General features: G+C 38.0%; 2 protein-coding genes across 5 annotated transcripts in view; one reads left to right on the top strand and one right to left on the bottom strand.

Annotated features, from left to right (window-relative positions):
* Positions 1-1,364: 1,364 nt before the first annotated feature.
* On the top strand, positions 1,365-13,804 carry dnajc19 (DnaJ heat shock protein family (Hsp40) member C19). 3 transcript variants are annotated; one of them, XM_008105977.3, is made up of 6 exons: positions 5,500-5,689; positions 9,084-9,135; positions 11,275-11,331; positions 11,680-11,756; positions 12,910-12,980; positions 13,288-13,804. In XM_008105977.3, exons 2-6 carry the CDS (start codon positions 9,130-9,132, stop codon positions 13,356-13,358), a joined length of 282 nt encoding a protein of 93 aa, XP_008104184.1. In that variant the 5' UTR covers positions 5,500-5,689; positions 9,084-9,129; the 3' UTR covers positions 13,359-13,804. The 3 variants fall into 3 exon arrangements, with proteins under 3 accessions (XP_062832869.1, XP_008104184.1, XP_003218148.1); XM_003218100.4 differs by having other exon boundaries at positions 5,503-5,689; positions 11,258-11,331; XM_062976799.1 differs by lacking the exons at positions 11,275-11,331; positions 13,288-13,804 and adding an exon at positions 1,365-1,448 and having other exon boundaries at positions 5,436-5,689; positions 12,910-12,969.
* A 2,096-nt stretch (positions 13,805-15,900) lies between these two features.
* The window catches only part of fxr1 (FMR1 autosomal homolog 1), a 48,358-nt gene continuing 40,351 nt past the window's right edge, over positions 15,901-23,907 (bottom strand). The window contains exons 12-17 of one of the 2 annotated variants that reach the window (XM_062976797.1): positions 22,502-22,709; positions 21,505-21,711; positions 20,683-20,883; positions 19,692-19,772; positions 17,471-17,562; positions 15,901-16,940 (exon numbers count right to left, since the gene is read on the bottom strand). In XM_062976797.1, the coding sequence (XP_062832867.1) occupies positions 16,770-16,940; positions 17,471-17,562; positions 19,692-19,772; positions 20,683-20,883; positions 21,505-21,711; positions 22,502-22,709 (960 nt within the window). In that variant the 3' untranslated portion in view covers positions 15,901-16,769. The remainder of the gene's footprint in view (positions 16,941-17,470; positions 17,563-19,691; positions 19,773-20,682; positions 20,884-21,504; positions 21,712-22,501; positions 22,710-23,907) is intronic. The other variant, XM_062976798.1, reaches the window with a different exon arrangement.

Below are 23,907 nucleotides of genomic sequence, written 5' to 3'. Positions count from 1 at the left end.
GAATCAATGGGAGCTATCATAATGTGTTGTTTATTTAAAGGCATATTGACACTGGATTACACAGTGGGGAAAAGAGCAATATGAGCCCTTTCCTGATTTCTTGTATTATGTCATGCACATTAATGGTACATCTCAAATTGCTCTTTGGGATTTATAGTTCAGTTGATGAAGTGCATACTTTGAACTTTTCACACAATTTTACTGTGACAATTCTTTAAAGTTATATCATGACACAGTTTTGCCTAAATGTTGGGGTAATTTCAAAAAGGAAAAAGGCTTGTAAGAAGTAAGTCAGCAGCAACAGTTTAGCAGATGAGAAGCTAGAGTAGCAGGAGAACAAATATGCTTCAGAAATACAGGAACAGAACCAAGTTTTAAAAGTTATAAAAGACTTTATTCAAAGAACTTCATTTCTATAGGGAGGTAAAATTAGGGTCTAACTCTTACTCTGGGAAACAGACATCTTGTCTCTCCATGCTCACAGAACAAAATGGAGGACTCGGGGGCTTGCTATGAAACTAAAGAAAGGGGCATATCCCTGAGAAGTATCAGTCTAACAATCAGGGGAGCAGGAGAGGGCGAGAGAACAGAAACAGGGAAAGAGAACAATGAGGGAAGGGCATTCCCTGCCAGCTAACTCATTGGTCCATCTGCTTGTTGAGGATTGCAAACCTGTGCAGGATGTGGTTGAGTTCCAATACTAAATAATGCAGGATTGTGCTAAAGACAGGTGAGAGAGAAAAATTTTCATTCCAGTTTAAAATTATTGAAACAGTAAGTGTAACATAATAATAATAATAATAATAATAATAATAATAATAATAAATGGATTAATTAAAAAGTACAATACAGTATTAAAGAGACTGCCAGTCACAATTCGACAAACTGCTGTACCTGTATGCATCTGTATTTAAACAAATAAAACATAAAATATATATTTATGCTGTACAGTCTAAAATTTATAATATTTGACATAAAGTAGTAATAAAAATAGAATAAATTAGAAAATAGCTTGTAAATTAGAAATATTGTAGCTTGTTTGTCCTCTTAGTTGTTACTGCTGTGTATTTTCAATTTATTTCTGACCAATGGCAACCCCAAAGTGAATCTATCACAGGGTTTTATTGACAAAATTTGTTCAGAGTCGGCTTGCTATTGGTGTCCTCCTATGCCGTACCAAGTGTACCAGTTTTGCAGGAACAGTCCTCATTAATTCTGTTGTTCCACTTTTTAAAATATCCCAGCTTCTTTCTCCCTGTCTCACTTTCACCCTTTGACCTCAAATGCTCCAAACTGAATTCAACGTACAAAATCATTTTCACGCCAGGCCCGTCCAGACAATATCTTTATCCCAGGAGCTTCTTCAACAATCAGGAGGGTGGCCAGATGCCGTTTCCTATAAACCCGGAAGCAATTTCTGCCAAAGGCAAAAAAGGCAAGATTTTCAGGTGCGGAAATATCGCGGTTTTGAGCCTAATATCTGGATCTTCGCATGTCTGTATGTCCCTGCAATCAAAAATCACTGAATTTTTTTTTATCTGGGTTTGTTCCTGGATTTTAGATGTTTGTTCCTGATTGGTCAGTTCCTAAAAAGAAGGTGACACTGAAGTAGAAGGCAAAAACTTTGTGCTGGGAAGAGGAACTTTGTTTTTCACCTGTTCAATGAAGTTTGTGGCAGAAAAATAAATTTCCTGGGCTGCAACAAGTACAGTAGAGTCTCACTTATCCAACACTCGCTTATCCAACGTTCTGGATTATCCAACGCATTTTTGTAGTCAGTGTTTTCAATACATCGTCATATTTTGGTGCTAAATTTGTAAATACAGCAATTACTGCATAGCATTACTGCGTATTGAACTACTTTTTCTGTCAAATTTGTTGTATAAAATGATGTTTTGGTGCTTAATTTGTAAAATCATAACCTAATTTGATGTTTAATAGGCTTTTCCTTAATGTCTCCTTATTATCCAACATATTCACTTATCCAACATTCTGCCGGCCCGTTTATGTTGGATAAGTGAGACTCTACTGTACTTTCATATTAAGTAGTACACAATGAAACAGGAACTTTCAAACCAGGAACAGAATGTCATCCTTACTGTAATTAGTCAGATCTTGTTGTATGGCCATCTGTGCAGACAGGTTTCATGATGTTTCTGGGTTATACATGTTAGTTCCTCATTGGGTGTATGCTGACAACATGGGTACAGTTTAGTAAATGGCAAAAATGTACTACTGGCTGTTGGGACATAGATATCCTGTTAAGGTCATGCAGGAGGCTAATGGGAACAGCCATGTATACCCCAGGAACTGCACCCTATTGATGCCGCAAGTACTCAACCAAATCTGTCTGGACAGATGGCCAGGCAGCTAGGCTCTAAAATGTGTCAATAATGACAAAATTCTGTTCCTCACTTGAAAGTATGTGTTCATGTTTCACTATGCAATGCTGACTTGGGCAGAAGTGGTCCTACCCAATTAGGTTTGTTTGTGTAGCATATACTTCATGAAATGTCTGAAGGGCAGTTTTCCTGGCCAGGACAAAGAACTGAACTTTTGTAGTGATCCGCATATCCATATAGCTGCATCCTGGGGCTTTTCAAAAAAGCTGCCGAGGTTTCCGGCAGAAGTCTTACCTCGGCCATCTTGGGAGCATCTAAATCTCAGAACAAAGTAGCAAGTCTGGACAACAGAGGCAGAATTTCCAGGACTAACAGGTCTGTCTGTCTGTATTTTATAAGTGTTTTTATGAATGTCTGATGTAATTTAATAACCTTTTAATTGATTCACAATGTATTGTACAATTTTATATATGTGTTTTATTGTAAGCCGCCCTGGGACCCCTATTGGGTGAGAAGGGCGGGATATAAATATTGTAATAATAAATAAATAAATGTGGACCCCTTCTGAAGTCCTGGGATTTTTTGCCTGTTTTAAACCCGTGATTTAATGCTGTCTGGAAGCACCCTCTATTTAGTAGAGGGAAGAGTAGATTAGAAGTCATAATCTTGCTCTTCCTTGTGGGCTCAGGCAAAAACAAATGCTGCAGTTTCTCTTTGCTTCTCTGTTATTTGTCATTAATAACATTTGTCATCTTGGGTAGGCATGTCCTAGTTTTCATCTGTGAAAGGTTGGAGGATATGTAATGTCTCATGACATGTATGTGAGTTTGAAGAGCGAGACAGACCAGAGTTTGGCCATTTGTGCTATTCTTCTCTCGACCTAAAATACCATATTTAGTTGCATAATAGTCACTCTTTTTATCCCTTTTTGTTGGAAAAAAGGGGGTGCGGCTATTATGCAATGAAATAAAATTAGTACCTTGTGTTTGAAGAGGCTTTTTTTTTTAAGCCTTATCCCTAAGACAGTGGTTCTCAACCTTCCTAATGCCACGGCCCCTTAATACAGTTCCTTATGTTGTGGTTACCCTCAACCATAAAATTATTTTCTTTACTACTTCTTAACTGTAATTTTGCTACTGTTACAAATCGTAATGTAAATATCTGATATGCAGGATGTATTTTCATTGTTACCAATCAAAGATCATTAGGGTTGTTATGAGAACAGACAAGGAAAGACTTGTATAACCCCCCTTCAGTTATTTAGAAGAAAGAAAAGATAATAAAATGATTGTATTATTACCTCACTTCATACGCATATGTGACTTGGGTCCAGGTTATTTGAAAAACCCTGTCTTCCTTTATGAGCTCCTCAAGCCTCTAAGATCATCTGAAGAGGCCCTTCTCTCTGTCCCACCACCTTTTCAGGCTTTTTTGGTGATAATGTGGGAGACAGGGCCTTTTGGGTACCTGCTTCCAGACACTGGAACTCCTCTATAGAAAGATTAGGATGGCCCTGTCCTTGCTCCTTTTCTGTCAGCAGGTCAAGCTTTTGCAAACTGACTAGAGGTGGGCTTGCAATCCCCAGCAACTCTATAGTTTGCCTTCAGGTTTGTCTGTAGATGTTTTGGTGCATTCTGATGCTTATTGTTTTCACTTCATAATTTTTAAATCTTATATTTATTATATTTTTATTCAGGTGTATTACTGTTTCCCATTTGTATTGTATACAATATACTGTTAGCTATAGGGCCAAAGGCACCAGATCCCAGATAAACAGTCAGCCCTGAGTAGTACTTGGAAGAGAGACCACCACCAAGTGTCAGATGCTCTGGTCTATCTTCTCAAAGGAAGGAACTAGCAAAACTACCTCTCGAGTATTTCTTGTCTAAGAAATCCTTATGAAATTATCGAGGTCACCATAAGTCCACAGGTGATTTGAAGGCATAGACACAAACATGTGAGAAGTTGGCTAGATTCACACTAGAGGAACTTAAAAAGTACTACAAAGGTGTTCTCTGAGGTAAATTACTAAAGATGTATTGCTTGAGGTAAAAGTACTAGAGGTTTCGGAGATAAAAATACTAGTTTTCTGAGGTAAAAGCACAGAGGTATTGCTTGAGGTAAAATTCCTAGTTTTCTGAAGTAAAATCACCAGAGAGAGGTATTCCTTGAGGTAAAAATACCAGTTTTTTGAGGTAAAATCACCAGCGAGGCATTGCTTGAGGTAAAAGTACTAGTTTTCTGGGGTAAAATCACTAGAGAGGTATTGCTTGAGGTAAATGTATGTTTTCTGAGGTAAAATCAGCAGTGAGGTATTGCTTGAGGTAAAAGTACCAGTTTTCTGAGGTAAAGTCACCAGAAAGGTATTGCTTGAGGTAAAAGTACTAGAGGTTTCGGAGATAAAAATACTAGTTTTCTGAGGTAAAAGCACCAGAGAGGTATTGCTCCAGGTAAAATTATGAGTTTTCTGAGGTAAAATCACCAGAGAGGTATTGCTTGAGGTAAAATTCCTAGTTTTCTGAGATAAAGTCACCAGAAAGGTATTGCTTGAGGTAAAAGTAGTAGTTTTCCGAGGTAAAATCACTAGAGAGGTATTGCTTGAGGTAAATGTATTAGTTTTCTGAGGTAAAATCAGCAGCGAGGCATTGCTTGAGGTAAAAGTACCAGTTTTCTGAGGTAAAGTCACCAGAAAGGTATTGCTTGAGGTAAAAGTATTAGTTTTCTGAGATTATATCACTAGAGAGGTGTTCTCTGAAGTTACTAGAAAGTTCTCTAGGGTAAAAAAAGAATTTGTAGTTTTTCCATGGCTCCTAAACAACAGCCAATGTGGAGAAAATGAATTTTCAAAACGACCTCTGCAGTATCCTTTACCTAAAAGACCCCTATAAACATTAATGGGGTCGCCCTGAGTCCACAGACGACATAAAAGTACTTGAAACTCGTCATTAGGAGAAAGGTGGGCTACAAATGCATAAAATAATGATGGTGATGGGAGAATCTTCCTGCGTAAGTACAACTTATGGTAGGTTTCCCCTTCTGCTGTTCCCTGAGGTAATGACAATCTCTCCCATTTTCCCGCTCAAAACAACGCAGTGAGGAGAAAGGAGAAGGGGGCGTGGCTTCTTTTTACGACGCCCGAGAGGCCTGGGCTCGCTTTACGGCCGGGCTCCTGAGGAGAAGGAAGACCGGGCTGGGGTTGGCTTTACGGCGCCGCCGCCGCCGCCGCCGCGCTCGCTTTACGGACGCCTTCAGAGGACAGCCAAGGGTCTGGGAGGAAGGGAAGGAGCGGGGAGGCTTCGCCATCCCGACCGGCTCCTTCCTCTCCGCCACGGGACTCTGGAGCCATGGTGAGTGGGCTTTTGGTGGGCCTTCGCCAGGCGAAAGGGTCATGATCATGATACCTCAATTTCCCCCCTTTTCCCCGAATTGATCCTTTCCCTTTTCATATCCAGGCCAAGGAGTAATGGCTGCCTTCCCTGAACCATAAATATTGCTAGGCATGTATATTGAAAAATATCCCCTTGACACACACACACATACACATATATATAGAGAAAGAGAGAGAGCGCAGGCATGAGCAAACCTGGGCCCTCCAGGTGTTTTGGACTTCAACTCCCACAATTCCTAACAGCCTCAGGCCTCTTCCTTTTCCCCCTCAGCCGCTAAGCGGAAGAGGCCTGAGGCTGTTAGGAATTGTGGGAGTTGAAGTCCAAAACACCTGGAGAGCCCAGGCTTGCCCGTGCCTGTGTTAGACTGAACAACCTGTTATCTCTGATCTGTTATAAAAACAGAGATTTTCCAGTGCATAAAAACAGCAGAGCTTTAGAAGTGTTTTTCAGTACCCAAAATTAATACAGTAGAGTCTCACTTACCCAACATAAACGGGCCGGCAGAACGTTGGATACGCTAATATGTTGGATAATAAAGAGGGATTAAGGAAAAGCTTATTACATAACAAATTAGGTTATGGTTTTACAAATTAAGCACCAAAACATATTATACAACAAATTTGACAAAAAGTACTTCAATACGCAGTAATGCTATGTAGTAATTACTGTATTTACGAATTTAGCACCAAAATATCACGATTTATTGAAAACATTGACTACAGAAATGCGTTGGATAATCCAGAACGTTGGATAAGCGAGTGTTAGATAAGTGAGACTCTACTGTATATACTCTCCCATACAACAACTTGTTTTATATCATGCACTAAAAAGACAAAAATGAAATAGACTTGGATAAAAATAGCATATTTGATTTACTCACAACCTTCATGTGTTCAGCATACACAAGTACAAAAAATGTATCAGTCCCGTTTCAGATATGTTTTAGATCATTCTCTGCGCCATCCATCTGGCCAGGACATCTCTTACAGCAAAACAAAGTGTGTGATCTGAGGCCTGAGGTAGTCTGCAGAAACCATGAAAATAAATAAAATCTGGCTACCACTATTTAAAAAACCCTCTAAAATCAAGACAGTACATAAAGAACAATGCTAAAAACAACAACAACAGGGGAATTCCAGGTGTGAAACGATCAGGGCCAGCAACTACCTCTTAATAAAGGATTCCCCCAGGCAGGAAACAGCCAGGCTTTGAAGCTGAAAGGCCATTACAACATTCACACTTGCCTCAGGGAGACAAGAGTTCTTTCTCCCACCGTAGACATTCCACAGATATATAAACCTCACTTGTCTAGTTTCCAACACACCTCACAACCTCTGAAGATGCCTGCCATAGATGCAGGCGAAACGTCAGGAAAGAATGCTTCTGGAACATAGCCATATAGCCCAGAAAATTCACAGCAACTCAGTCTGCAGTCTGTCTATAGTCTACTATGATCATGTGGTCTGCAGCCCCTTTTATAACTTCTCAGGAACCATAGTGTAAAGGAAGCTGCATACCAGAACATACACACAAACAGTAAGCAACAGGATTATAGATAAACATTACTAGACAAGGCTTGAAGAAGGTTGTCATTTCCAACAGTTTTTGGGTGTTATGAACGATCCCATTAGAAAATTCATAAAAATGTGGGTAAACTGCATCATCATCTTTCATTATCCCTAAACTGCAACAGTATTTAAAGTTGGTCAGGATGGGTATGTGTGCCAAATTTGGTCCAGATCTGTTGTTGGTGGGGGTCTCAGGGCTCCGTGAAAATGGGAGCTGTCTTGGAAATTGCATGCATACATACATACATACATACATACATACATATAAAAACATATTTTTACTTTTATTATTTGTATAGACAATATATATACTCTATTTAAATTGTGTAATATCTTGTATGAGTGTTTGTGCCAGATAAACTGTTTAAAAAGGTGGACTGTTTCATTGTGTTTTCAAGTCATTTTGACTTAATCACAGGATTTCCTTGGCAAGATTTGTTCAGAAGAAATTTCCCATTGCCTTCTTCTGAGGTTGAGCGAGTGTAACTTGCCCAAGGTCATGCAGCAGGTTTCCATGGCCAAAACCGTGATTCGAACTCTGGTCTCCCTGTCTCAGGGCCCTTCTGGATAGGCTCTATATCCCAGGATCTGATTCCTGGTTTTCTGCTTTAGACTTGATTATATGAGTCTCCACTGCAAGATAATCTGGGATAAACAAAAAACCTGGCATCAGATCCTGGAGTATAGGGCCTGTCTGGAAGGGCCTTTAGCCCAACATCCAAACCACTGCATCACACTGGTTCCTTAATACAAGTTTACCAGCACTATACATTGTTGGATACTGTTCCATTATCCGAGTGTAGAGCAAAAGGGGGCGCTAGACAGAGAAAGATAGTCCATTTTATGGGAGGGGGAGTTGAAGGAGGAAAACTATTTCCTGTTTTCGCTGGTTATTTCCACTCCCATTTCATAAACAAGGTTGTTTTCACAACAGCAACATGTGTGGGGGAAATAACAGGAAAGCAGGGGAAATGGTTTTCCATCAACCCTGTCCATCCATCCCCCCCCCCCCCAATAAAATGGACTATCCTTCTCTGTCTATGCCCCCTTTTGGCCTATGCCCGGATAATGAAACAATACCCATGGTTGTTATGTGCCCTGAAATTAATTTTGATTTATAGCTAACCTCTCCTGGGATTGCCTTGGCAAAATTGTGCACCGTTGAAAGTAATTTTATTCAATATTTTAATTTAATGATTGAATTAATGATTTAATGATTGAATTAACCGCAATAGTGTTACTATTTCACCACCCATAGAATGAATTTTAACTTTTGGAGTATTTTAGATTTTGGAATTCTGTGTAATCTTGAACTTTGACTGTTCCTTGTTGCTGGTTTGAAAACTTGGCAGCACCAAGTTTGTATCACAGAGGCATTTTATGTATAGGAAATGGAAAAATTTCAAGAGATTTGGCAAGATAAGTTTAATACATCTGTGACCATAATAGTTCTTCTGAAGGCCAAGATTAAATAGTGTTTCATTCAGAGGTTAGAAGAGGAGCCTAACAGTGTCAGAATGGAAACTAACTAATTTTGAATATATTTCAAAATATGTAGCGCATGGAATCTGTCCTATAGTTAGATTTGAGGGTTTGGAATAAGTTTTGACACAATGCTGTGTTTTTCAAGTTGAAATCTACCATGCTGGGTTGAAAACTACTATTGCAGGGTTGAAAACTACCATGCAATGTTCTCTGTAACAGTAGTATTTATATGATATGTGTGGAAATGTGCTACTTTTCATTGTATGGTATTGCTTGTTTCCTCCCCCTTCTTTTTATAGGCAAGTACTATGATAGCGGTGGGTCTGACAATAGCTGCTGCTGGATATGCAGGTTTGTATTTGGACTGCATTATTTATTTCTCCCTGGGTTGAACAATGCTCCATATAGTCCAGTGAGAACTGCCCTGCTAGCCTCCAAGGTCTATTTTAGATGGCATTCAAAGGTGCAAAAGCAATGACTGAGTGCCAAATCTGTATATTTTCAGAGGCATCTTGCTGTTGACCTCTTTTCATTTCTCTATGAATTTATTTTAATGTATGCCATTTTCTATGCCCGTTATGGTGCAGCCTTGAGTTAGATATTATGTTAGGAAAAAGATGTACAATATAAAATTATGCAAACCAAAAACCATCTTCTCCCAGGGTGTTTCAATTTGAACTCCTTTATTGTGGTATATACGTCTGATTCTGTAGAGATCCGCAGATCTAACCTACACTATCCTGTATGTGGCAAGTTGATTTAAAAGGATATGATAGCAGATATGCCACTGTGTTGTTTTTCAGCATTGTCACTCAGACTTTGCCTGATGTAAGGGCTCACATTAGTGCTCTAGGAATTGATACAAATGACAGGAATATAATACCTCCTTCCTATAACTATTGTTATGATTCTTGGAAACACAAAGGCTGGATTTTACACACTCACATCCAACCATTTTTATGGCCATTGATGATAACTTTCAATGCCCAAGTATGTTTCAGAATTTGAGGTGTGCAATTCCAACAACTGATTTTCTTGGAACTGGTGGGTTTTTAGTGATTTTTGAGAACTGAGTTTTGTTGCTGTAGGCCAACTACTGCACCTTTGTTTTTAATATATAGTTCAACATAGTCTATAGGTGGTATCTCTGATTTAGTAGTAAAAAGTGGTAATGCAAGGGAGCAAGCAGTCTCTTGGTACAGGATCTGATTCAAGGATTCAAGGATCTATGGCACTAAATATATGCAATAATTAGTTCTTTAATTGGGATTTCTTTACAAAACTCTCACAATTATGCTTTAAAAAGATCCTACACAAAGAAGATAGTGTGACTACACTCACAGGGTTATATACATTAGTGAATTGGAACACTACTCAACTGAACGTGCAAATACAAAATATATGTTTGCAGTATTCAGTACTTATCTCTACTTGCAGTGTACATTAGCTTCATTTGCACAATGGCACATTATATAAAACTCTCCTTTTGCCACCTTCAGCTGAATGTGGACATTTTGCTATGGCCAGAAAAGTACAGACATGTATGTGTGGAAATTTACGCATATGTAATACATCAACTGGGAGCCTCTGGTGGCTCAGTGTGTTAAAGCGCTGAGCTGCTGAACTTGCAGACTGAAAGGTCCCAGGTTCAAACCCGCTGTTACCTCCAGCTTCTGCCAACCTAGCAGTTTGAAAACATGCAATTGTGAGTAGATCAATAGGTATCGCTCCGGCGAGAAGTTAACGGCGTTCTATACAGTCATGCCGGCCACATGACCTTGGAGGTGTCTACGGACGACGCCAGCTCTTCGGCTTAGAAATGGAGATGAGCACCAGCCCCCAGAGTCGGACATGACTGGACTTAACGTCAGGGGAAACCTTTACCTTTACTAATACATCAACAGGATGCCAGCTTTAATTTAGGCTTCTTTTTATTATTCCTATTCAACTGTATCTTTGCTCGCAGAAGTACTTTCTTTATCATCTGCAGTAGAAGAAAACATGATGCGAGTTTATGTGACTCAATAACCTCATGTAGTCCTTGTGTAGTGTGAATTAGTCTGAAAACTCTAGGGATGAAGACAATGCAGAAGGATGAGTTGGTTAACCCGCAAGTGTAAAATTTCCTGCATTTACTGGTTTTGTTTATAGACTCTTGGAAAGTAGTGTGTATATTGATTTCTTGGATTTGTGGTAGCTAGCTACTATCTTTACTCGGGATTAACCAGAGTACTAAATGTATTCATGCAATGGCTGTAGAATCATTACATTTTCTAGGAAGACTAATGGAAGGAGAGGTATCAGTGATAGTTTAGTACTTGGGAGGAATGTATACACCTATCTGCAGCCTCTTGTACTAGTATTTGGAAGCATTATGTTACATCAAGGCTCTTCTGGAAATGCAGTGCTGTCCAGTGGCACCATCTCAATCAATCTCAAAGTAGCTGAATTTGAATTCTTCCCTTTCTTTGAGGTCGTTATGCACTGCAGGCAATGAAGCAAATGGAACCACAAGTAAAGCAAGCTCTTCAGTCCCTGCCCAAAGCTGTGAGTTTGTTTTACTGAATTTTCTTTGGCAGCGATATTGTTTCCTCCCTTTTTCAAAAATTTTCCATTATTTTCACTGAGCAAGGATTTGGGATGTGGAAGAAGGGTTTGTAATTATAGTGAGCCACATGCATTTGATCAGTTTTTGTTTCAAATGGGGAAGAAAGACCAAAGTAAAGGAATGTGAAGGATGAGAACCAGCATCAAGTAGTATACCCATTTGCAAAGTAGTATAGATGGCCTCTTCCATCCTTTTTCCAAAATTCGTGATGTGGATTTTGAATCATCGTGCCCACTGGTGATAACATTACTTAACACTTATTAATACTGGTGTGTATCTTATTTCAGGCCTTCAGTGGTTATTACAGAGGAGGATTCGAAGCCAAAATGAGCAAGCGGGAAGCTGCTTTAATATTAGGAGTGAGGTAAACAAATCAGAGGATTGTTTTCCAAAGATTGGGGGGGGGGGGGTGAGGCAGAAAAACAGGTCTTAGTGTCTTTCTTTATGTGTTGTCAAGGTTGGAGTATTGAATTTAGAATTGAAGAGGAGACAATTTAGTCGACATAATTGTATAGCTTTTGAGGATTGCTGGCTTTCTGAAGCAAGCAAACTTTAATTCAGTGCAGACCATAACTACTAGAGAAACTCCTCATGTCACAGGCACTTGAGATAACTGATGGCATACATGACAAATGGTAAATGTTTGTTGCTTAACTACAGCTATCTTCAGGGTTCCCAGGCAAACAAATAGATTGATATGGAGAACTAGTATTTTGTTGTATACCTATACAGGTTAGGCATTTCTTATCCAGAATTCCAAAACCACCCACATTGGTGGCTGAAATACTGACTGCTTCCTGATGCTTCAATGTACTGAACCTTTGCTTCATGCACACAAATATTTAAATTTTTGTTTTATGAATTATTTTTTTAGACAAGGTTCCCATCCCCAAGATCCCCAATATGTATACATATCAAAAGTATTTAAAAAAAACACTTCTGGGGCAAAAATATTTCGGATAAGGGATACTCAAACTGTACCAGCACTAGAGGGAATCAAACAAGGGGACGAGGGAAGAAATACCTTTATCCATCAGTTTGTGCAGTTAAGAGTGCTCGGGTATAATGGATTCTGGGTGCCTGCTGCTAGATGTTTCTATATATAATTGTGTAGCTCAGAAATTCTTGCTAAATGCTTTTAAGCTGTTTCCAACCCTTTATGAACCTAAGGCAAACCTATGACAGTGTTTTCTTGGCAAGTTTTGTTCAGAAGACATTTGCCATTCCCTTCCTCTGAGGCGGAGAGTGTGATTTACCAAAGGTCACCTAGTAGGCTTCATGGGCCAAGTGGGGATTCAAATCTAGGTCTCCAGGGTCATATTCCAACTCTCACATCATTTACACCAATTGTCTTAATTATAGACTACAATAATACTAAACAATTTTCCATTAACTGTCATTTTGTGAGTAGGGAATAATAATCTCTATTACTTACACCTGACAAAATTATTATAGATTGCTAGTTTTCTAATCTTTTGAAGATTAAACTGATCTTGGTTTTCTTTTTAATCTATTAGTCCTACAGCAAATAAAGGAAAAATTAGAGAAGCACACAGACGAATCATGCTATTAAACCATCCAGATAAAGGTAAATCAAAATACATTCTGCAGGGATGAGATTTCATTCTAATCTAGAATTCACCTATGCTGTGAATTTAAATGGGAAGTTTTCAGGGACTCTCTGGGTTTTTCAATGCCTATAAAGGCTTTTATTTTTGAAAGCATTGTTATGTCAACACAAACTTTGCATATGCATCATTATTTGTGCCAAGCATCCTCTGAAGTTATTTTTAAAAGTTGCCCTATGCTTTATATAAGTTTTTGTCTTTAGAAAAACAACAGGACAAATATTCCTTTTTTGTGGATTATGACATCCATATTTTTCTTTCTAATAGGTGGATCTCCATATGTGGCAGCCAAAATTAACGAAGCTAAGGATTTGCTGGAAGGTCAAGCTAAAAAGTGAAAAGACACACCTAATCAGTGATTTAAAGCACATTGTTAAAATAATTCAAAAAGCATTGGGAAAATGGTACCTGCCATGAAGGACTTCTAGTGGAGGTGATCTCCTTCACTTACTTTCAAAAATAAATCTTATCTGCACTGTCTAGTAAAAGAATTAAGGCAGCTAGACACATGCACAACAGTTGTATTGGGTCAGTTCGATTAAGTCAGATGCTGGTATCGGAGGTTCCTGCTGCTATGATTTGGGATGTCAAAGGTTTACGCAGGTAATGTTGACATTCAGGACTGGATTAAGAAAATTGTTTGATAAAATGTGGCATTTTAAAATATTTATCAGGTAAAAATGTTGACAATTGTATGAATTATCATGGAATTTATCTCAACATGATGCATTTAGCTGTTCTGTAACTTTCCCGGTTTCTGAGCAATAAAAGTGTTATAATTTTATTTCAGTTCAATGTTAGATCATCTTTAGGGTAACCAAACTGAGATTTGTTGCAGGGTTTTGTTTGTTTAGTTCTATTGGTTATTCAAAACACCACCAAGGACTTAAGTTGGCAATCTCTTTGACAGGCCCATGAGGCATTTGAACTATATTCTTCCAAGTACAGTAGAGTCTCACTTATCCAACACTCACTTATCCAACGTTCTGGATTATCCAACGCATTTTTGTAGTCAATGTTTTCAATACTTCGTGATATTTTGGTGCTAAATTCATAAATACAGTAATTACTACATAGCATTACTGCGTATTGAACTACTTTTTCTGCCAAATTTGTTGTCTAACATGATGTTTTGGTGCTTCATTTGTAAAATCATAACCTAATTTGATGTTTAATAGGCTTTTCCTTAATCCCTCCTTATTATCCAACATATTCTGCCGGCCCGTTTATGTTGGATAAGTGAGACTCTACTGTAACAGCATTTTTCTCCATCAAGAAAGGCCCAACTTCACATTCTATGTCATCTTTACTTTCATTATATTAACTTTTAAAGATGGCACATCAGTAACTGCTAAAAGGAACAGGAATAAGAGCATATATAAAAACAAAAGGCTCAGTTGTATTTCTTTGCATAACTTTGACAACTATATATAGAATGGTTGATGATACTAGTGTTCAGAACATCAAGACAAAGGTTTCTGTAATAGCTGTAATAACATACAGCTGTGCTTTTAAAAAAATCTATGGTTGTGTTCTCCTGTTTCATCATAGTAGGTTCAGCTTACAGATCTGTCCTCCCTAAAAGCTTTGCGTATGTCACTAATCACGCATACAAGACTATACAAATCCAATATTGCTTACAGCAGATTTCCCTAATGGTTTACTATCAACAAAAAAGGCTATGGGACTGTCCTGAAAAAAACTTCAATTTCATGGGCCTAACAGGACAAGATGTTTTGTTACTGTATTATTATTTCATTTGGCTTAGCTGGCTGCCACAGCTTGCAAACCTCAAAAGGACAGTAAATACCTCATGGTATTTACCACCAAGGCTCAGTCAATGATAGGAACATGATAGAAGGCAGTAGCTCTCTGGCTATAGTGACTACTGCCCCACCATAATGTCGACCATTTTAAAGGGGGGAGGGGAGGGATTCTGTGTTGATTTCAATTCTGGAAAGCTGATGCATCACTTCGGCTTAAAAATAACCTTAATTGGCCAGTTCCTCTGCAACCTTTAGAAGGGTAAGATAAGGAAACTAAACATGAGCAAATTCGAAGAGATATGCTAATTCGAGTTTTCTGTAGTTCAGAATTAGCAGAGTTTCAATCATAAGAGGAATGGAGAAAGTGAACAATGCCTAGGTGTGCATCTACACTGTAAAATTAATGCAGTTTCACACTACTTTAACTGCCATGGCTCAATGTGATGGAATCATGGGAGTTGTAGTTTATATGGTCTTTAGCCTTCTCTGCCAAAGTCTGCTGCCTCACTAAGCTACAAATCCAAGGGTTCCATAGCATTGAGCCATGGCAGTCAAAATGCATTAATTCTAGTGTATGCACCCTAGGTGACATGAGAAATTAAATCAGACATTTCATTCAGATATGATATAATCATGCTGTTGCTACAGTTCTGTTTCCAGGATAAAGAGAATGTTCTTGTGGCACAAAGAAAGACATCAAAACCTATTTATAAATAAATACAATTTACAAATATCACTACAAAGGAAACATTTCCCTAAAGTTTCCAGCTCAATTAAGCAGCATGGCCAAAAGCTGTGAATGGATTCCCAAGTTTTTAAATGAAAATTAGGAAGTGGAACTAGTTCAGAGGCATGCTGATATGGGAGGGGATTTCAGCATTTGATCCTGCTTCAGTAAGTAATTTACAATAATACAAAGAAAATATATTGAGATCAAGAAAAGAATCTTTTACAGAGGCATTCCAACGTTTTAAGGAAAAATGGAATTTAGTAAAGATGTACCTTTTCATGCACCTGACTTATATGGATTAGTAGAGGCCACACCCTTACCAAAGCAAAAGTTTCAATTCTGAATTTAACAAATTACTGTAATGAATTTCATAACTGTGGCAAGTACTTTAGGATCAACCAATGGAAGATCAAAGTTTATTTATTTTTCTACCAGCATACAAAAACATATTGCACATCAAACAACCAAAACAAAAATAAAAATACTCTAAGGACTAACGTATGTAGTTTATACAGAATAAACTTTCTGGAAATTGATCTTTTCAGTAGTTCTGGTTTAGTCTTAAATGGACATGACTATTTCAGCTTAAATGTTTTAACTAAAGCTGTGTTTGATTTTTAAATACTGTACAGTTTAATAAATAAATCAAACAAAGCCTCAATGTAGAACAGTCACTGCCAATGTCACCCAATATCCCTGCAGGTTGAGAATTTAATAAATGTATTCCAGTGGTCTGCAGTTTTTCCCCACTACATACAGCATTTAAAAAACACGTATTAAAACAGACCAGTTTCCAGACTAAACTAATGGAGAAATTACAGTTTCAGTGCAAAATATTTTAGACTGCATTTTTCTAGTTTTCCTCAGGTGAAGAAGTGGTTGCATATTATTAAAAATGTAACAAAAGCAGCTAATGCTTTCATAAAGAAGGTTATGTTAGGGATTCCCCTTCCCCCCCCACATCTCTGCCATATTTTGAAAACAAAATAACATTTCCTATAGCCAGCAATTTGTTTTTATTTAAATGTTACATATACTATTCTCAAGGCACATCTGATGATATTTATAACACAGTAGGTGTCAAAGTATGTTCAACATTGGATTTCTTCAGGATCCCTCCCTGTTCTGTTTTCCAAAATGGAGGAACTGAAAGTGCGGTGTCAAGACTCGCAATCCATATTCTATCTTTGGCAAGCTTATACAAGCACTATTGTAAAATGTAATGTAAAAGAACTGTAAACTAGGAACTCTGTTTATGAAACACCATTCAACACAGCTTCTTCCTGTTTATTTCCATCTTCTTGTACAGTACTAGGCCTTTCTTCAGGACTGTGCTGCAGCTTTGAAGGCTCAGTTCCAGGAACAACTGTAGGACCATTTATGGCCTTTTCAGGAACAACAACTTCTTCAATTACATCTTTTGCCTTTTAAAATAAAAAAATAGAAGTGACTGGACCATTTAAAAATTGTATCACAAATTATACTACCTTCTCCACTCTCTTTTGTTCAATCATTCCAAGAAAACAGCAGTGATTGGTCCTCGAGTTGCTTTAGACTTCAACTCCCAGAAGCTCCAGCTTGTCCAATGATCAGGAATTCTGGGAGTTGAAGTTTAAAATGGGAAGACCTAAGCTTGAGAAACAGAAATAATTTATATTTTAAGGAGCTAGTTAACAAGAGTAAGGTTTTGGTAACAGGCTGACTTGGAGATCACTTATTCATAGGCTCATCATAAGTCAACAACAATTAACAAGAATGCATTGTTATGTGCACCTTTAAATGTAGTGATCAGTGTACTTTACCCAATCAGCACTATCTTTACTCCATTTAAAATTCAGGGGAAGCACTTGTGTAAAGCATTTTTGGCAACAGTGTTTTAAAATTACTTTATGATGATGGGGGGAAAATTAAGTATTTACATAAGTATGCCATAACATATTTTCCTTTTACTTACCACTTCTTTCTTGGCTTTGGCCAGCGCTTCCCTTGGAAGATTTCTTTGTCTACTCTGAGATTCTGCTCTTGATATATAATCTGCAACTGTTACTGCAAAGGAAGGAACATTTTTTTTGAAAAGTTACTACATATTTAAAAACCAGGAAATCACTGGTGTCAATCCCAAAAGGCCCAGATTGGAATTTCTTTACCCACCAGGCAAGACAGATTATGATGCCCAGTCCTATAAATAGGACTGAAGGTCCTCTGATTTGTAGCTTTTAAAGAAATACACTTTTTTCGATGAAGTTATTTGACAACTTATCCTAAAGCACCTTACTGAGAGTTAATCATAATGAAGTCAATAATTATTTCTCTGAGGTACCTCCTATTTCTCATTGAAATTCCAAAAGACTAATAAGAAATGTGAGAATTCTATTTATTGCTCTTGTTCTCAGAAAAGGACTGCACAGGTATAATACCAATTGTACCCAAATTATATTCTCCCAATTTTCAGCTGGCAGGCAGATCTTTCACAAGAGGGCTCTAAGATCCAGATAAGAGAGTTTACATAACCAATGCAAGCAGTTCTTTTTTTAAAAAAATCTAAAGAAGGGTAGCTGTATACATAATCATAATGGAGAGAGAGAGAGGTGAGGAGAAAAGTGAGATACAACAGTGCCTCGGTTTCAAAGTAAATATCACAATGTGGTCTAAATGGGAAAAGAATATTATAATGCAGTAAACATTTGCAAGCAATTCAACAACAGTTCACATAAACTATGAGTTGGCATTCTGGAAGTTAACCACAACTAAAGTAGATCCATTCAACTGACTGTTGAGTGATTCAATGCATCTACTCTAATGAATCAAACAGGATTCATATCTATGTTTCTGAAGATGCTTCATAGAATCAACTGAACCACACATTTGCTCTTTCCAAAAAACGGAAGATTTAGCCAATACGTTTTCAGCCTATCTGCCAAATTTCATGCTTTGATGAAATGCTATGTGTCTTTCTATACCTGTGTATGAGCCTTTGAGTTGCCTGTCAACTTATGGCAACCCTATGAAATTGACAGGATGTTATTAGGCAAGGAATTACTCAGAGCTGGCTTTGCCAGTTTGGCCTGAAATACAGCCTATATAGCACCTGCTATTTGTTAGCAGTCTCCCATTCAAGTATTAACTAGAGCTATCTGTGCTTAGCGTTCAAGATCTAATGGGTGCATCTAGAGTATTTCCTACAATCTTGTAAAAGTAAAACAAAAACAAAAAAAACCCAAATTCTTGCAGTTTTGTGGCATTTAGCTGATGAATGCTACCCTGTTTCCTGCTGTACCTACATGCAACCTCATTTTAACATTTGGCATGTATTTTAATTTAAAAAAATCAAAGACTATCCAGTTGTTTTGTGTGAGTGGAGTCTGGCGCAAAGATACTACCTTATAATGAGTCATTGCTTGAGTAAAATGCACAAAATTTTAGTGAACACACGGAATACTCAGCATCCAAAGTTATTGTTAAGTGCAACAAATATAGGACAATTATCTGCAAGTTAGAATCTATGTCCCTTTAAAATAAGATATTAGTATACAAGAAATGCATCAAACAATACCAAACAAAAACATGCAACTAGTGTTGATATTCAGTTGTGATTCCTGTTATTTTTAAAATTCAGAGACCAAATGTTACCAGGTTGATTCAAAGAACAGGACTGTAGATAGAATGCAATGTATTCCCCAAGTGGCATGAATGGAAGGAGCAAGGGAGAAACATGTAAAGTGTGTCAAGCCAAACCTTGTTGGGACCACCTTCTCCCTGGGAATTGATGTCCTCATGGCGAAATAATATCCAGATCAAGAATAGGTCTCTACAGTCATTTATGGAACCACCAAGACTAAAACTTAGCCATGGGTGATAACTCATGATGATTATTTGCTATAGTACTGGTAACTTGGTTAGAATCCCTATTACTAAGAACAGAGGCTACTAGGCTGTCCTGCCTTTCAACAAGGCATAATCTTGAATCTCTAACATCCATGGATATTTGTCACTTGATTTCAACATTTTCATCCTGTTCAGTTTTCAAACTGTTCATCCTGAAGTTAGATTAGTTGTTAAGCAATCATTATGGACAAAAGGCAGCTGTACACATGTTTAGGGAGTACAGAAACAGCAGACATGGATCATTCCTTCATGCTGGTGCCTGAGGAGGTGCACCTCTCCACTCAAGTTACCTGGCTGTCTATCTTCTGCCTGACCCCTGAAGCGACGCCTGCGACTACGATTGCGTCGCTGGGGTTTTTTGTCTCTATCATCTGCAATTGAAAGTTTTTCCATGAACCATCTCAGTATTAAATTGTCTTCTTAGCACTGAATGCAAAACACATTCAGTGAAAAAAGCCTTCTGAAGGGTTAAAATCTACTATTGATTCACAATCCAGGGACTGAAATAATTACAGTTTAAATCTACACATAATATCTAATATTCACCTAAACAACAAGTTAAGCATAATACTCAATCATATTGGAATTTCATGTTATAACTGCATGCTATCACAAAGTAGAAGTTCTCAGAAGCAGAACATAGACTATAGCTCTAGAGCCATACACGTAGGAATTCTACTGATTTCTAAAAAATATCTAGTGATCACAGTCTCAGAGGAGCAATAAATTTTCTCTCTTTTCCTGGCAACTTCCCTCTAAAGTTCATTTAACAAAGTTCAGCAACACAATCACTCAAGTGCTAGAGGAAGGCAAAACCCCCCGTTAATTTTGGGTTTTGTTTATCTCAGCAGAAGATTAAAAGTATAATTCATCTGACCTTCCCACTTTAAAATGACTGCACTTCATAGCAGACAATGGTATGTATGGAAGCTTGACTTCTGAATGAGTTGAACATATGCACTCTCATTCCATCATTATGAATTGGTACACAGTGACAGGATAATGAAATACATTTTCTAATCCATTTGGGCAGTTGAACGCCATATTCCTACTGCCAAGTAAAAGCATGCAAAAAGCGATTTCTAATACAGTCAACAGAAAATATTGTACAGCCCTTCTAGATCCCATTTAACCCAAGTATTCTGGTTCAAATATGGAATTGAAGTCTACTACTGATGAGTAAATCACACTGAACAGAAAAGAAAAAAAAACTAATTAATAAAATTCAACAGGTAGCTCTAATTTGAAGGTGGCAATGGGCATTCCATTTGGCCCACGTACCTAAGCCATTTTCATTGACTGATGCTGTGTCAGATTCTGTCAGCCCATCCATTAAGACAGCATCTTCATCAGTTCTTCGTCTGCGGGATCGCCTACGCCGGTTACTGCTGTGATGTGACTCACTTGCATCTGTGTCTGCAGTCTGATCAGACTCTGTGTTATCAAGCAAACTGTAAGGATTGCTGTCTGGGTCTTTCAGTACTATAGTAAATTAGAAATAAACAAGGATCACGTAAGAGTCATTAGTGATAGACTTTGTATGGTGGTATTATCTACACCTAACCTAGCAATCCTTAAGGTACAGGGAAATTGCTGTCTAATTCAAGATAAACAATTAATGAACCAATTCTTGACTTCACTAACAGCCAAGTCCAAAAAAGAAGTTAAAATACTAAAGAACGTCAGAATTGATTTTGAAAGAAAAATGAGTCATTATTAAGCGAGAGTGAGAGACAGAGTGGTATAGACTTCAAAGAAGCAGGGCACACCTAGCACCTTATTCAGAATACCCAAATTCTGAAGCAGCCAGTAACGGGCTTTATTCAAAATTTAAAATACAAAGTTAAACTTGTTTCAAAATGTCTTTTGGGGGAGGGCTGTCTCCAAACTGACATCAACCCAGGAAAGAAATTATCTGCATGCCATGATTTCTTGTAATTCATTTAGGAGGAATCAAGACTTTTAATGACAAGTATACACACTTTTTTATACACACTTGGGTGTAATTTCCAGATCAATGTAGTCAACTGAAGAGGATGCAACACAAGGCAGTTGACGAACACATGTTGCTGCATAATTTTAACATACAGCTTAAATACGTACCAGAACTGATAGAGGACTTCCCACCCCGGGGGCCACCTCTTCCGCGGCCCCCAGAAACACTGCGCCCTCTTCCCCCCGGTGGCCGCCTTCTGCTGTCACGCTGGGGCCGGCTCTCTCTTTCATCATCACCAGCTAATGACCAATCACTCAATTCATCTTTCCTTTCTGATTCTGTTTCAGAGGGATTAGACAGCTCAGAATTTGTTCCTTTAAAAAAACAACAGAGAACAAGCAGATGAAATATGGTTCAGGAGTTGAGATAACATCTTAATATCAAAGGCACTCAAACAACAACTGCTGTTAAAACAATACATTTCTTAAAAGTAAGCTATTGTAACTTGAAAATTAAAATGTTTACTCTATCTTTTCTCTAAACCAGAGTAACTGCAACCTTGAACAGATTGTACAGGTCCTTTTTTGTACAGTAAAGCCTCGCTTATCCAACATAAACAGGCCAGCAAAACACTGGATAAGCAAAAATGTTTGATAATAAGGAGGGATTAAGGGAAAGCCTATTAAACGTCAAATTACGTTATGATTTTACTAATTAAGCACCAAAACGTAGTAATTACTGTATTTATGAATTTAGCACCAAAACATTGCAATGTATTGAAAACATTGACTACAAAAACATTGACTATTAAAAGGCAGACTGAGTTGGATAATACAGAACATTGACTAAGTGAAGGTTGGATAAGCGAGACTCTACTGTAGCTGTTTTTGTAAGTAGAAAGCATGCGGCTAAACTGAAGCAAACACAAAACCTATTCGTATTTAATCTGTTTTCCTACCACTGGATTTTTAAATTAACCATCACAATATTTTAGGAGCTGATACAAATTGGTAATAAATTTATAAACTATTTCAATACAAACCTTACATGTACATCTTAGATTCAGACATGATTTTTCCATGATAACGATAGTAGCCAAACAAGTTATAACACTATTGAAGTTACTAAAGCAGTTTTAAATCATTTTTGGTTAAGTATACTCACCATAGCCAGAGGTGTAATTGGGACCTCTCCGTCCCCTACCTCTTCCACTGTAGGATCTGGAGCCTTGCACAGAGGAAGGGGTGCTCTCATCAGTGGTATAGCCCTTCTCCTTTTCAGGACCCCTGGTAGATGAAGGCCTGAAACCCATACCAATTTGGCGCAGCTGCTCATCAATTTGGAGCCTCTCCATCCGCAGCTGTTCCACTTCCTATATTGAGAGTCAAATGATGCTTTAAAAACAAACATTTCACATGCTTTTTAAATAATCAAATTAACAAACAATGAGATTTTTCCTAAGACACATTTTCACAGTGATCAAAGGGAAGTTATGTGATTTTTTTCCTAATATGCCATCCTGAGATCTTTTGATGTAGGACAAGACAGAAATATTTTAATAGATAAAAATAAAAATCAAGACTGGGCAGCAATAAAAATGAAGTGCCTTCCTGCTGCACCTCACTTCTTCAGACAGAACTGCCAGTTCCTTCTTTACTTCTTGTTCTCTGCACATCTTCTAAAACTTCTCCACTGAGGAAAAGATTTCAGAAGCTGTGTTTGGGATCTGCTGCAGAAGAAGGGGAAGAAAATCCCAATTCCACTGTACAGTGTTCCCCCACTACTTCACAGTTCACTTATCACGGACGAGCTGTTTCGTGGGGAAATTATGTATTTACCCACCACACACTGCTCTACCTGGTCAGTGAGCAGAAGCAGCCAGGGCAACATGGCAGGCCCGGAGCAAGGGCCCAGCCGGCGCTGGTAGGGAAGGCTTCACTAGCTCCCCAGGGATTGCAAGGGGAAGAAAGGCCACATAACAATTCAAACAATGTATCAATATTAAAATTAAAATAAGTGTCCCTAATTTGCGGATTTCCACTTAGGAAGGTCCTGCGATAAGTGAGGGAATACTGCAGTTGGATATGGAGGAACACCAATGTAACTGGGCTCAAGATGGTCTGACACACTGCTATACTCTGGCTTTTATTTTGAACAGGTTTTATTACATTGCTCCCAGGACATTTTCTTACTGTTGCTTGCTCTTATCTGTGTTTCCAAATTTCATAGAAATGTCCATCAACCTCAGTATACAGGGTATTTGAAAAATAACTCCCTATTCACCATTTAAATGAAATGTCGAATAGGGAGTTCTTTTTCAAGCACCCTGTATATTAGTCAGATTTTGTGTTATAAAAAACATCTCCCATTCATTATCATACCCATGAAACCTGAATAGCTGCGTAACCACCAAGAAAAAAAGAGTAGGCATTAGCTTTTAGGCCGAAATCACCTAAAACTAGACAGGAGTCAGGAATCTATAGGCGAACTCCAAAGACCAGGATATGAACAAGAAAATATAAAGACAACCACCTGTAATACCCACAATGACTTGCTACCACATAATCTGA

Source organism: Anolis carolinensis, chromosome 3 (genome assembly GCF_035594765.1).
Source record: "Anolis carolinensis isolate JA03-04 chromosome 3, rAnoCar3.1.pri, whole genome shotgun sequence".
Taxonomy (NCBI): domain Eukaryota; kingdom Metazoa; phylum Chordata; class Lepidosauria; order Squamata; family Dactyloidae; genus Anolis; species Anolis carolinensis.
The sequence above is the reverse complement of the archived record's forward strand: the minus strand, read 5'-3'. Positions and strand labels throughout refer to the sequence as shown.